This window comes from Callorhinchus milii, unplaced genomic scaffold (genome assembly GCF_018977255.1).
Source record: "Callorhinchus milii isolate IMCB2004 unplaced genomic scaffold, IMCB_Cmil_1.0 Scaffold15, whole genome shotgun sequence".
NCBI lineage: Eukaryota > Metazoa > Chordata > Chondrichthyes > Chimaeriformes > Callorhinchidae > Callorhinchus > Callorhinchus milii.
The window spans coordinates 7,775,223-7,789,417 of record NW_024704756.1 but is presented as its reverse complement, the minus strand read 5'-3'; the positions used below and the strand labels follow the sequence as shown (position 1 = coordinate 7,789,417).

Below are 14,195 nucleotides of genomic sequence, written 5' to 3'. Positions count from 1 at the left end.
CATCATACGGAAAATGACATTGAGAAGCAGTTGAAGCATTTTTTGAGTCAGCTTCTGCTAAAACCTTGTCGAAAAACCCCCTGTGCTGAGGCCAATGTCTTCCTTTATAGACATAACGCCCAGGATCTCCCAGATGGAAATTGAAATATCTTTTGATATGGTAGCTGCAATTAATCTAGGACATTTGTTGGGCTTGACTCTGATGGGTTTTCCTCCCATCAGCTCTGGATTTTGCTAAATGTGGGTAAATTAAAATTAAATTCAGAAAAAGACAATCATACTGAAAGCAAGTAGTCTTACTTTTAACGATTGTTAATAGGTCTGTGTACTGAATTTGAAGATATTTATGGCAATGGAAATGGTACAGTTTTACACACACTTCTCTCTCACTTCTATTTCTTAACGTTTCCTATCTGAAGGCAATAACATCAAGACAGCTTTCTGCCCTTTTCCCAAAAGGCCATTGTTCATGTCTAAGCTTTGATTGTGCATGTTGACAACTACAGGGGGTTTCAAAAGTACTGACTTCCAGAAACGATTACTGGACACCCACTTTCTCAGTTTAGAATGCTGAAGGGAATTGCTTAGATCACCTAACTCAGCACAGACAACAGATCAAACTTGAAAGTGGTAGCTCTTCTCGACCGCTTTCAATTAAAAAAATCTCCTCCCACACATGCATATGTGAAACAGATTCTCAATAAAACCAGTTAATGCTGCTTGAAAAATTCTGTTTAAGAATATTATTGGAAGCCTTGGGCATGAGATATGGATCAAAGTTAGGTGTGAATAGTGTAATCAGGATCTGGATTTATGAAGCAGTTTTCCACAGGAGCAAGTAGAGTGTAGTCCGCACTATAATAGGTATCTCATGGTCTGGAGATGAAGCTGGCATCATGTGAAAGAATAGCCTTTTCTAATTCCATGCTTTTTTATGTTCTTCTATAAGCCAGTTACAGACACAAATAAATGCATAACATGTCCCACATTCTTGCTTGCAGACACTTGTGCGCTCCTAATCCTGAGATAATCAGTGTGTTCGAGGCAGATTTAATAAAATATCAAATGCTAAGTCACCAGATAAAATTTTAGATTATATAGAATATACATCAGAAAGCCACGAATTACACAAAACTAAAGCAAGAAGTTGATTTGCAGCATAACTCACGAGTTGCTATAGCTGGAAGTGATGTTAACCATTTCACAAGTAGTTTGTTTTCTATAACATAATATCCTGATGTGCATTTTGGATGTAATACATGTCCAACATGTTCATTTGTTTTAAATGGAAATTCCCTTTATGCCACAGCAGTGGTTGATGGCAAGCTAGATCTTTCAGAGTTTGTAAGGCAATACTGTAATTGCAGTTTATACATATATAACAACAACAAAATTACATTTATAGAGCGCCCTTCACCTCAGGAAGACATCCCAAAACGCTGAACAGTTAGGTGTCAGGGCCCGAGTATGGGGGAGGGGTGGGGTAGGGGTGAGGGAAGGCAGAGAGGTGGGAGGGAGACCAAAGGCACAGTCGAAGAGAAGGGTTTTGAGACCGGCCTTGAAGGAGGCAAGGGAGGAAGCGAGGCAAAGGAACCATGGGATGGAGTTCCAGAGTAAACAGCAGAATGGAAAAGGCAAGGATGGGATGGAAGAACAAATCAGAAATAGTGTGTTTGTGAGTGAGGTTATGACTTCTCTAAAAAGAACAATTAATAATTGATGCCAATTGACATCAAAAAGCATCCCATGACCTGATGACTAATTCATTGACCCATATTAAAGCAGTCCTGAACAGTACAGAACCATTTTTATTTAAGTGAATAGCCATTATTTTAATGCACCACTCAATTAGTACAATTGCTTTATATCTTCCATTAAGCCATCAATAAAATCTGTTGCAGATGGGTAGTTGAGTCATTTTTCTATTTCCATGTTAGAAGCATTTTCATGTTATCACGACATATAAAATTGTTATTTCTTATCTAAAAATAAGATACCACGTAAGCTTGAAAATTAGCCAGGCAGAACTGGGTGATCACAGCTTCAATGCCTGGATTGTTTAATTTACGGGCTGAATTTACTGCAGTTTCTACTGTATTTGGTTTGACTACAAAAAAGTACCCATTTGTAACCATCTTACTTTGGTTGAGTAAGTTCTGATCTTTAAGATCAAACCGCAATGAACTTGCTTGATTCATATTATCAAAGATAAACTATGACTTGAAGGAGGTATGAATTTTTTTCGATATGCTGTAAAAGTAATCTTTGGAGAGAAATTGTAAACGGAAACAGGCAACTTTATTGGGTATTTCAGGAGTAGCAGTACTTGAAGGACCAATGTATGCAGTAGGCGGACACGATGGATGGAGTTACCTTAACACAGTAGAAAGATGGGACCCACAAGCCCGTCAATGGAACTACGTAGCAAGCATGTCAACTCCAAGAAGCACAGTGGGTGTCGCAGCATTAAATGGCAAGTAAGTAGCTGTTTTGCAGAAAGGCTTGGTGAAAGCTTTGCATCAAGTCAAGAAGGGTTGGCAAAGTGGTCTGGAACACAGGCGCATAATTTTAACTCAAGACCAATATACTGAATGCTGGACAAACAGAACCAGCTCTGAGCTGTGGAGAGCTCGATTAAAATCGAATGTAGTACCTTCTTTTCAGAAGAAGCAGGATCAATGATCATTTACACCACTTGTCATTCCACTGAACAGCGACAGGCTATTATTCCATTCCTTAATTTCACATGGATCAATCACATTAAGTGGCACAAACTGTTAAGGATTTACTAAGACTTCACCTGGACTGGCCTTTCATCTTGCTCATTGTTTTACAGCAAAAGGAACAGAACTGAAAATATTTAAGAGGGTAAAACTACCAAGTGGAATTTAATTACTTCCAATTGGAATCTAACAACAGCATGCTGAGAAGCAGCGAACTGATCCATTTAGTGAAACATGAAATCTATTGTAAATCTACTCAAATGACCAAGGGAATTTTCCATGTGCAGGTGGCATGTGTATCTTGATCTCCCAGTCTGGCCTTGGATACCCCTAAGCATGATGGTTTTCCGCGTGAGTCAGGCGTTTGATCTTGTAGCCCATAGTTTTGGGCTACAAGATCAGATTTAAAATAACTCTTGATTGACGGCACGATTTGCTGGACATGTTTTGCAGGCTGTACGCTGTAGGTGGACGTGACGGGAGCTCTTGTCTGCGGTCGATGGAATGTTTTGATCCGCACACCAATAAATGGAGCATGTGTGCGCCGATGTCCAAACGAAGAGGAGGAGTGGGGGTGGCCACTTGCAACGGCTTCCTTTACGCAGTAGGAGGGCACGATGCCCCTGCTTCAAACCACTGTTCTCGGCTGTCGGACTGTGTTGAACGGTAAGAAGGGCCTGCAATGATTACTGTGACCGAACCAGGAGGGGGATAGGAATACTGCTTCTGCTTAGAATTCAGGTGGATGACAATAATAGAAGAAATGGAGCAGTTCAGTGTTCACAAAAAAAATCTAGCATTTTTTTCATGGTTTGGTTAATCTCTCTGATACAGAGCACAACATTTAGTTTAAGGCAGATTTCTTTACAAATATCATCAGAATAACATCAGCTTTCTTCAAAATGGATACCTATTTAATTTACAACCTGCACTTTTTGGTACAAATAAAAAAGTTCGAAAGAGAGGTAGCAATGTTTTCTGCTGGGAATGATTATCCAGCTAAGCACCAAGTCACTTATGTTCTTCGCAGTGCAATGATGTGCGGCCTGGTTTATACTGCTCGCTTCACATCGCGGGGCATGAGGCCAGTTTTCTAATGTTATTCAAGGTTTTGAATCAATGCCTTAATAATATTAAATAGTAATAACGTGCATGGTTAGTTCAATGGATTGGGGGTGGGGAGAGCAGTGTGGAGTGTGGGGAGAAGAAAGGCCAGTGAAAAGGGAAACTCACACTTGCTGTGTTCATTATGTGCAGAGGAGAACCATACTGCTCCTGGAAGTAACCTCTCCCTGTGGTGGTCTCAGAAGGAGTATGGCTCTATTGTAATTTATCCTCCCTCATCTCTGTCAATCACTATTTTTCTAATATTCCATTATATGTGAAGGATTCTGTTTGGTGACGGAGCCATTCTTATTTGCTCTTTTGCCTTTTGTACATTGTCGGTACAACTACAGGCAGGGAAAATTAAGAGAGTTACAGCACAGAGAATTAATTGATACACTCCCCTTTCTCACAAAGATATATTAGCAAGTTCACGCAAAGATTTTTTCAGAATTTAGATGCTAACTTTTTTTGTTCACGATAGATATGATCCTAAAACAGATACCTGGACAACTGTGACCTCTTTAAGTGTATCGCGAGATGCTGTTGGGATGTGTCTCCTTGGAGACAGACTATACGCAGTGGGAGGATATGATGGGCAGACTTACTTAAATACTGTCGAGTCTTACGATGCACAAAACAACGAGTGGACAGAGGTAAGAGATCACATCAAGACCAAGCAGAATGGAAAATGCATTTGCAATAGTTAAAGAAAAAGCAGAAAGAATTACATAGAAGAAAAAAAAGGAAATTATAGGCAACAATATTGCACAATGAAAGATCAGTTCAGCAGTTGATTTGTGCTTTACAATCCCAGATTAAAAAAAAGACATGTATTGTTCTGGCTCGATCATGTCAATTCTCAAAATACTCGGCCTCTGCTGGATTTTTTGCAGAATTCTTATTGAGAATGGGTTTACTGATTGAGATGTTTTTGAATTCAAGATCTTTGTCTTTGCTTTCAAATCTCTCCACAGCCTTGCCCCGCCCAATCTCTGTGGCCTCCTTCAACCCTACCGGCCCTTCATTCAGCAAACACCGGCCTGCTTCATATCCACTGCCAATCTGCCCCACCATCTGTGGGTGAGCTTTCAGACATCCTGTCCCTCTCTGGAGCCCTATCCCTGAGTCCCTCCCTCCCCACCTTTAAAGCTTATCTTAAGAGCTTTTTTGACTGCACTTTTTGATCATCTCTCCCTCAGCTCCCCCCAACCCCCAATTGATTATTTGAAGCTCTTTGGGAAAAGCTCAATATGAATGTACAATTGTTGTGTTCTACTTGCAGGAGGTTCCTCTCAACATTGGAAGAGCTGGGGCTTGCATTGTCGTAGTTAAACTGCCGTGAAAAGGCCCAGTGATGGAAACACCCATCTTACGCTGTACATAAGTCAGCTTTAAAAAAAACTAACGTTGCATTGTATGTTTATATAGTATCAAACATTCCAAAACGCATTGTTTCAGAATTATCACAGGACCAGGTGTATACTACTGTACCTGACTCTTGAAATTCTTACCAGTAACTGAACGTTTCCTGGTATTGCACAACACGGATAGAAGAGACTACTGTACACAAATCTGTCGCATGAAGTGTCCCACAACTAATACAGCACATCCATTTAAAAGTCTGCAAAGATGTAGGAAGATGAAGAAACATAGAGACTGATTTAGGACCACCGAACAACAACTTGATTACAAGCATAACGTTTAAAGTCAATAAAAACTAAACTCTCAACAGAAGTTAGACAGATGTTATTCATCAAACATCTGGTTTTCAATCTACGAAGACATCTTCATACTTTGCTCTCAATTCTCCATCACTTCACCAAAAATCATGTGCAAATAAATAATTACGGATATCAGCAGAGCAGTTTTAGAAACTCTTCTCGATCTATTTTGGTCTCCACTGTTACCTATGCCATTCCTCCACACTGCCATTAAACCCCAGCAATAGGAACTCTCAGCATAATATGGAATATCAAAGGTATGTCATGTATGAAAAGAATGACACCTTATTATAAGATGATTTAGAAATGCTTATCCTTAAACTTATTTCTACAAAAAATATTTAGTTCTGAAGTATTTTTTAATAAAAACACCAGTTTAAAGAAATGCAGTTGCAGCAAAATTTTAAGAGTGTGCTTTTTAATAATATTAAACACTGCAACTTTAAAGTGAAAGGATTATAATTGTCAGGGAATTTCAAGAGCTCCTATTTTTCAGGCTGAATGCATTCATGTAATATAAGTCAGTTTAGAGTTTATGATGGAATTCAAATGATTGTCACTCCCTGTGTTTCTAAGATGGATTTAATATTGCGGGAGTTATGTATTATTTGCAGACAGGCAATCGGGGGAGGAACTCAGAAATATATCGTTGTGAAGAATCTTAAAAAGATCATTTCTAATGAAGCTTGAGGCACATTTTCTAAATCGAGAGTAATTGCATTGATCTGATACATCGCACAGTTTTAAAAAGAATTTAAACTGAAGCTAGTGCTGCCATATAGAGCACACACTTGGAACAGTGCTCTCACTCGCTGTACAAGTGAATATATTGGCACAGCCATCAGGTTTCTTCTGTACCAATAAAATTGATACTTAGCCTTTCAATATCTCAAAAAACGTTTTGCTTTCCGCACAAACCTTCCACTACGTCGCCGCAGAGATTCACACAGCATTCTTATCAATTATTAATGATTATAAATTATAAAGTACATTATAAATCAATGCAATGCATTTATTACTCCCATTTGTGGTCTAAACATATATTAAACTGCATNAAAAAAGTTTTAAAAATGATATAATGAACATGGCATAAAATGAACATTTTCAAAATTTCTACTTTTAATTACTCTAGTAAAATAAATGAATAAAATACACCAAAGCTAGTTATAGGCTTATTTATGTAGTGCTGACAATGCAGAGTTATATATAAAGATATATCTATAAAAAAAAAGTACTGTTCAAACCGAATGTCCATCTATATTCATATCATATTGATATTGTCAAATGTATTATGGGTCAACCAATATTCTGAGCGTTTGAATGTGCCAACAGAATTACAGCAGAGTGTGTATATAGACAGCTGTAAAGGCAAACTGATATTCATGTACTTGTATTGTCCAACATTACACATTTCAGTGCTCAGCCAGTGAGGGAGAACATTTGGCATGCAATTGGTTAAAGAACCATAGACATTACTGGGTTCTGCAGTGCCCAAACATTTGACTTCTCATTGTGAACAGAGCACAGTTCAAATAGATTAGCTACTGAGAGATGGGATCATATTTATAACAGAATTAAATTGTCAGATTTTGTTTATTTTAGGATCAAAGAATAAGAATTAGAAATGTAGGTTTTGTACAAGTGATTTTTCAACTCAACCACTGACTTTCACAAAGTTGACAAATAAGGAATGAAGAGATATTAACATACAAAACTCAAGGTTCTCTACCTCAGCCATTAAAAGAACTGTTATCTTCAAAAAACCAACTGAGGTTTACACTGGGAGTTGGGAACTGGAATGCTCCACACTTCCGCTCATTCCTCATCATCAGTAAAGACTCTTTCGAATTATTCTATGATTAACTGGAATGGACTCCAGTGGATGCCCGATCATTGTTGGTTTGCAACACCAGCTTCAGGTTGCACCAGGACAAAACCAAATGAGATCTGCACTCACTTGGCGGTAGAACAAACAGCAAGAAAATAACAAACAACCATGGGCAGTACAATTTTCAAAGTTAGTCCACTGGACTTTCCTGCTTATCCTGTGTCATGTTAATGTGAAGGTCACACAGACAGCTTATATGGAGTAATAAAGTGTGCAAACTACAATATTGGGAAATGACTCGTTAAACCTAATGTATTTGATACTGTCAATGCTTGAGTCTCATCGTGTCCATATAAAAGCAGTCAAGATGGTGCTCCAGCTTAGCAGAAATTTACATTGTTGTGGTACTTCCAGGATGTTGTGTATTTAAGGACCACTGAACTCTTCCAGCCCTTATATTCTCACAATGTTTACAGTTCAGCTGTCAATCTTAACTCTTGTGCTGCACCTGGAAGAGAAGACTTCCAGTTTTGGAGTTAAAACAGCTGGCAGGAGTTGTGATGGATCTATCACTTTGTAATTGAGTATTTACAGTACATAATGCTGGTTTCCATGTGATTTTTATTCCAAATTCAATGAGGCAAATTAAATTTAGCAGATGGATTGCAAATTAGATATTGTTTGGCTTCAAAAAAAGAAACTAAATTTAGCAACTTCGTTCATGAGCCATTGATGTTAAATGAAATATTTTGGGTGAATATTAAGGTTTTGAAAGGTTATATGATGTGCAAAATGAATATTTTTGAGGTCTTATGAGACAATTTTATGACGCAAGAGGCCAAAAATTCTACTGAGAACAGCTATTTTACACTGTCTTTCAGTATTATGTGATTGTAAGGCTATGAAAAGTGTTTATGTAAGCTTGCGTTTTTCAGCACTGTAATTTATAACAAACATTGTGCTCATTATTGTGTGTGTTTTTTGTTTTCTCGAGCATGCAAGGATGCAGTCGCTTTCTTATTGCACTCTTGGTATATTTGCCTGTAAACTTTCTGTGTCATTACTCTGCAGATGCCACTTTGCAAATAAAGTCATTTGAAACAAGGCTCTTGCATTATTTTCTTGTCTTCAAATGGAGCAGGAATGAAGGAATGAAATCAGGCACTTAACCCTTGGGCATCAAGTTTTCCCCATGGATTGTAAAGTTATTCTAGGAGAGGCAAATCATGCTACCGTTTGCTACCTTTAACAGAAACAGGACTACAATCCTGCAAAAACAGGAATGATACAGTATATAGTGACCTGATATACTGAATAGAGTGCGATACCTATAGAAAAACGCATTGAAAGCCTGTAGAACTGTAGTATGACATTACAGCAAAACACACAACATGCTGAGATATTGACCCTTAGAAAAGGATTTCTACCACCAAGTGCAGTGTTTTTTGATGAAGAACATCTCCTTAAGGACTAGTGGATATTAGCTTGAGGTTTCATTAGTTGATACCTTCTTCATGAAAAAAAAATGCTCCCTCCCACTCCCCCCTTTTGTAGCTCACAATGATTTCTTGGAGAACTTTCATTTCTGTGTGATTTTGAAAAAAAATGACCAATGGCCCATCTATCATTCTGGTTAATTCAAACACCTTAACCTCATCCTTTAATAATAACTGTAGAGTTATGGGATGGCTTGAAGACTAATTTTCCAGTTAATCAAATTACAAGATGCTGATAGTTGAAGGAATAATTAATAGTTCCAGCCTACATGTGAACAGTCCTTGTAAAACGTCTCCCTGAAACAGCTTAAGATGCTATTGAAAATAATGGTTAGCAGATTTCCTCTCCAATTGTTTAAGGAATCCAAATGGATTGTGCTGTGTGTAAAATAGGCTCTCTCACCCTTCCATAAATCTCACTTTATGAAATCTACGATCAGTGAGATACTGACATGTTGATGCAAGAGTGTGTATTCCAATGAACGCATGCATTGCTCTGAAATACCGTCTATCCTCTGAAACTCAAGGTTAGAATACAACCCACAGGTCTAATCCCTCTGATGCTCATTAACGTTTAAAAGTGAAACATGTTCTCGCAACCGCAGTACAAAACATGCCCTGCAATCCAGTAAATTTCAATCCACTTCATGGATGCCTTAAGACCATGCCTGGCACACTGTCCAAAACGTATCGATATTTTTGGACCACAAACAATTGCACACCATTTAAAAGAGAGTCGGCGATGCTGATTTGAATGCTATGGGGTTGGTTAAGGCTCTAATTTTATGCAGAGAGAGAAAAAAAGCAAAGATAGCTTCTCATCATCACTCGCAGCTTGGAAGAATTACTGAGTTCAACGGCATGAGAAAGCTGAATTATCATCGGTACATTCAGAGTTCATCGGCGAATACTTCAGTAATCTTATCACTTCAGCTGTGTATGTTAATTTGGCTCCATTACGCTCATTAACATCTCCCTCCCAGTCTTTTTAATCATGTTATCAGCATTAAGTATTTGAGGAAAAATGCTGAAGTTGATCCTAATTTGTTTTAATTATATTTTAATGCTTATTGATGGCAAGACGTACATTTCAGGAAGAGCATAAGTTGGATCCGAAACAAGAACTGTACCACTTGAAAAATGGGCAAAATGCCGATCGTTGTGATACCCGTTCAATGCAAAGTTCTCAGCACTGTATTCACACCCAAAGTACCGCAGTGATTCTGATTGACAGAGATCAAGGTGAATCAAGGCAACCTTTAAAGTCGGTTTCATGATTGTTATAGGCAACAGTGATAAGATTCTTTGAAATCCTGTGCACGATGCTCATGCACATTATTGGACATCACCCACAAACATACACAGTCTCACCAGTTTGCAGTATATCTTGTGAAGCTTTGAGACATTTCAACCACGTGATAAGGCGTGATATCATATGCATATTATGATCAATCAGATAGATTCCATCAGCTGCATGATTTGGAGCAGCAGATGTATAGCCCACTTGGCAATCATGCCAGTGGCAACTCTATACCATCAAGTAGCCTTGGTGGTGCTATAGTCAATGCCATCTCTGAGTTTACAACAAATACGGTACTGGAATCACAGCAAGCAGAACTCTCCTCAACCCTGACAAATGTATGTGGGAGTGGATAGAATAGATCAGGACATCTCTGCTCACAATCACTTCACTTGCTTCCAACAGCATAAATTGGCCATTAATTTGAGACTTAAATCAAATGCACTACTTTCGAGACACTATTTTACTGTATGCATACAATTAGATTTAACGTGCTGTTCACATCGAACATTGTTTTCATGCAGGAGAGTTTGCGACCTTGACTAAAACCCTTGACAAAAGCACGATTTGCTGTCAGCCAACTAACATATGCATTCCCACAAGTGAGAGGAAACTAGTGTCAGAAAGTGACCCTCCACACCATCCTTCAAAAGCAGACAAACATCTGGCACAACCCAAGTGTTAGGGAAGTGTTAAACATCCTCTGTTTATCAATGAATGATTGTTTGAATCACACTTGACAAAGTAAGCTGCTTCAGCAATGAGAAAATATGCCGTGTCTCTACAATGTTGGCTGGCATATCTTGGCTACTTTAATCCAAATATTTTTGACCTGATTGACGAAAACTGAGTACACTGCCAATCACAGCATAATAACATAACTGTTTTGACAGTTTAAAGATATATTTGAGCTTAAATAATTTACAGGTACTGTTGAATTATTTTCACCATATGTGAAATGGTTGTTTTACATTAATTACTCAGTGAAAATGTTCAATAGTAAAAAGGTAAAAGTGTCCAAAATGGGAAAATAAGGAATTCAAGTTGGGACTTGTTCCAATGACTGGAGCAACGCAATGCATGTCACCCTGACCCAAGGGAACCCCACTACTAAAGCAGATTGAATTCCTATTAAGGAGTCCTAGTAGAAATTGTCATGTATCAGACTCTACTAACTACTTAAAGTTTCTTCTTGAAAGCTGATAAAAGGGTAAGGCAACAAAGCAACTGTTTTATGAAAAAAATCAATGAACAATAAAGTAACTGATCTTTAGAAGAACGAATGAGGTTGAAAGAAACAAAATTTGTTTTCAATGCAATGTGGCAGCAAACTAAAATTGCTCTGCGCCTGTATACCATACCTCTTTGACATCATCAAACCGAACTTGAGAGGTTCTCTGCTCCCATCTCAGGCTGTTACAGGTGAGGAATCAGCCAATCATCCCAACAACAGCTGTGAAGTGGATAACTCTTCTATTGAATGCTCACCATCCTAAACCGTTAACAACAGTCTGTGGGGTCTGTGTACAAGCTGAAATAAGAAGCTTATTTCAAGCTTGTAAGATCCTCCAGGTCTATACCATCAATTCAATGACTTCAGGGCTAATCTATGCGTTACCGAGTTATTATATCTATCTGTAAAATGAAGGGTACCTTTAGATGTTAACTATCAAGCTCCACTTCTGAAGGTGTATGATTTTGGTTACATACAGGGTGGCCCCATTAGTGAGCTTTGCTTTGCTTTCCATCAGTGAGCTTTCCTCCTGAACTATGTTGGAAATGCGTCACACAAGGTTCCATAGCTTTGGTGCAAAAAAAATGACTTCTGAGTCATCAGCTTGGTACTGAGATGCTCTGAGACGCTACCCTGTGTGGAGGGCGCTATGTAAGTGCGAATTGTTGTTGTTGATGTCACCTGACTGCATCATTTGATGCAATCACCTGGTAGCTGAACGCAGTCTGAGAGAGAAGAAACTACACAGATTAAACACGTTATTTACCAGGAAAGGGATAAACAAAATTCTAGTTTACAAGAATCTCCAGGTCTATATCTATATTAATTCATTTACTTCAGGGCTAATTGACACGTTACTGAGCTATTATATTTGCAATTGATACCGTGCCTTTCACATTGGGTGCACATCTGAAAGAGCTTCACAGATTACACTGTGAATTGCAGTGGTTCTGTACTTTTTAGGCGAGGTTTCGTAGAGGTTTAAAGAAAAGAAACAGAAAATGCACAGACTGTTGCCATCTGCAGGCCAAAGACAAATGTTGCATAAAAAAAGATTTGTGGAAAATACAGTATCAATTACTTAAGACTTACAGTAAGCACGTTGAATTATGAATTTGCATTCAATGCTGTGCACTGCCATTACTGTTGACCTTAACCACTCTGGCTAAATGGCTCCATGTTTTTTTTTAAAAAATTTGCAGGCTTAGTGTGATTCATAGAGTTATTATAAAAACTAATTTCAGCTCCATCTGTTGCTCCCCAAATCACTAGGCCAATATGTTTACTTGCGACCTTCACTTTCAACGTTCAACAGAGCAAAGCCAGAGCGTTAAGCTTTTCTGTTACATGTCTCCTTGCCCTCTGCTGCTGGAAACGTAAATATTGGCGAATTTTACTTTTCTGGTGTTAATTGTTTTAATGTGCATTTCATCCAAGGTCTGTTCTGCATCTGTGGGCCTAGACCACGAATCTTGCCAGTTTGCGTCTCAGTGTGTCTTGTGCGTCTGTGTGTTTTGGGTGATTTTATGTTTCCAGGCATTGGGGAACATAGGAGTACTTGATTTACTGTAAAGTGTAATGTATGTAGGTGAATGCCACTGCCAATGGGTGCAAACCAATGTCCCACAAATAACCATGAACAGAATGACCAATGTTATGTGGGGAGTTCTTGGCCGGGTCACTGGAAGAAATGCCCTTTTCTTTTTAAATAGTGTCACTGATCTTTAACACCCTCGTTAACAGGGAGATGGTACCTCGGTTTTAATGTCTCATTCAGAGGATGGGACCTTCAACAAAGCAGTGCACGCCCAGCTCTGCAATGTAGTATCAGCCTAATGTATGGGAGTTCATAGTCCCAACATGGGGTTGAACCCACAGTGTGACTGAGAGGCGAGAGTGCTAGCTACTGAATAGCGAGCTACTATGCCAGGTGTTTTTATTACAGTTGAATAAATAGTTGCCATATCGTGGAGTTAAAAGAAATCACAATTTTGTTTTAGTCAGCCAGGTATCTAATACACACGGAAACCTGTCACTATGCTTCAGAGTATCCAAACCAAGCTGAGGAAATCACAACTGAGAGCATTGATGTTAGATAGTTTTTGTAGAAATGTTACTAATTGGATTGAAACCCAGCTGCCGTCATCAGAAGTCAAAATCATCAAGTTAGATCTGGCAGATTATAATAGAATTTTGGAAATTTTAGGGAATTTGAGGCTGAAATTAAAGCCAATTCTTTCCAAAATCCAAATTCTCAGTCTTGTGACTAATAATATTCAATTTGCATGAAATAACCTTCCACGACCCAATCATTCTGAAGCACATCATTTGTTAGGATTTTAAAAAAGAACTGATAAGGATTCAGCAATCTGTTGGCTTAAAGGGCTGCCCTGTCAACCAATGCTTTGATGTGAATCATTAACTTGCTGTGCAGTTTCCACCAGCTGCCTGAAATATAATGAAAACTCTCGACTAAAGTTCATGAAATGCTAATCGCTGTCCAAGCAATATACGACTGCTAATGAAATGACCAAATAATTTTGAGTTCTTTGCTGCTTTGTGGGTCTAAAACTGCTGCGAAAATAATTTCCTTTAGTAGTGGGAGCAAGTGAGGGAGGGATCGTCAGGGTTTTAGTTACTTGAGGAGGTCACATTAAGAGCCACGCTCTTTAGCAAATAATATCAACATTAGCAGATGGCATGGCAAAGGATACTCTGACTCCCAATAACAGGGACTATTTTCCCCGTGTAGGTGAAGCACCTGCAAAAGGGGCCTAATGTTTTCA

General features: G+C 38.6%; 1 protein-coding gene across 2 annotated transcripts in view; it reads left to right on the top strand.

Moving 5' to 3' along the window:
- Nucleotides 1–8,484, top strand: part of LOC103179328 (kelch-like protein 4) — a 92,831-nt gene extending 84,347 nt beyond the window's left edge. For both annotated transcript variants that reach the window (XM_042340726.1, XM_042340725.1), the window contains exons 8-12: nt 2,315–2,477; nt 3,177–3,389; nt 4,312–4,483; nt 5,113–5,808; nt 7,154–8,484. In XM_042340726.1, coding sequence (XP_042196660.1) covers nt 2,315–2,477; nt 3,177–3,389; nt 4,312–4,483; nt 5,113–5,172 — 608 coding nt within the window. In that variant the 3' untranslated portion in view covers nt 5,173–5,808; nt 7,154–8,484. The remainder of the gene's footprint in view (nt 1–2,314; nt 2,478–3,176; nt 3,390–4,311; nt 4,484–5,112; nt 5,809–7,153) is intronic.
- The last annotated feature ends 5,711 nt before the right edge of the window (nt 8,485–14,195 follow it).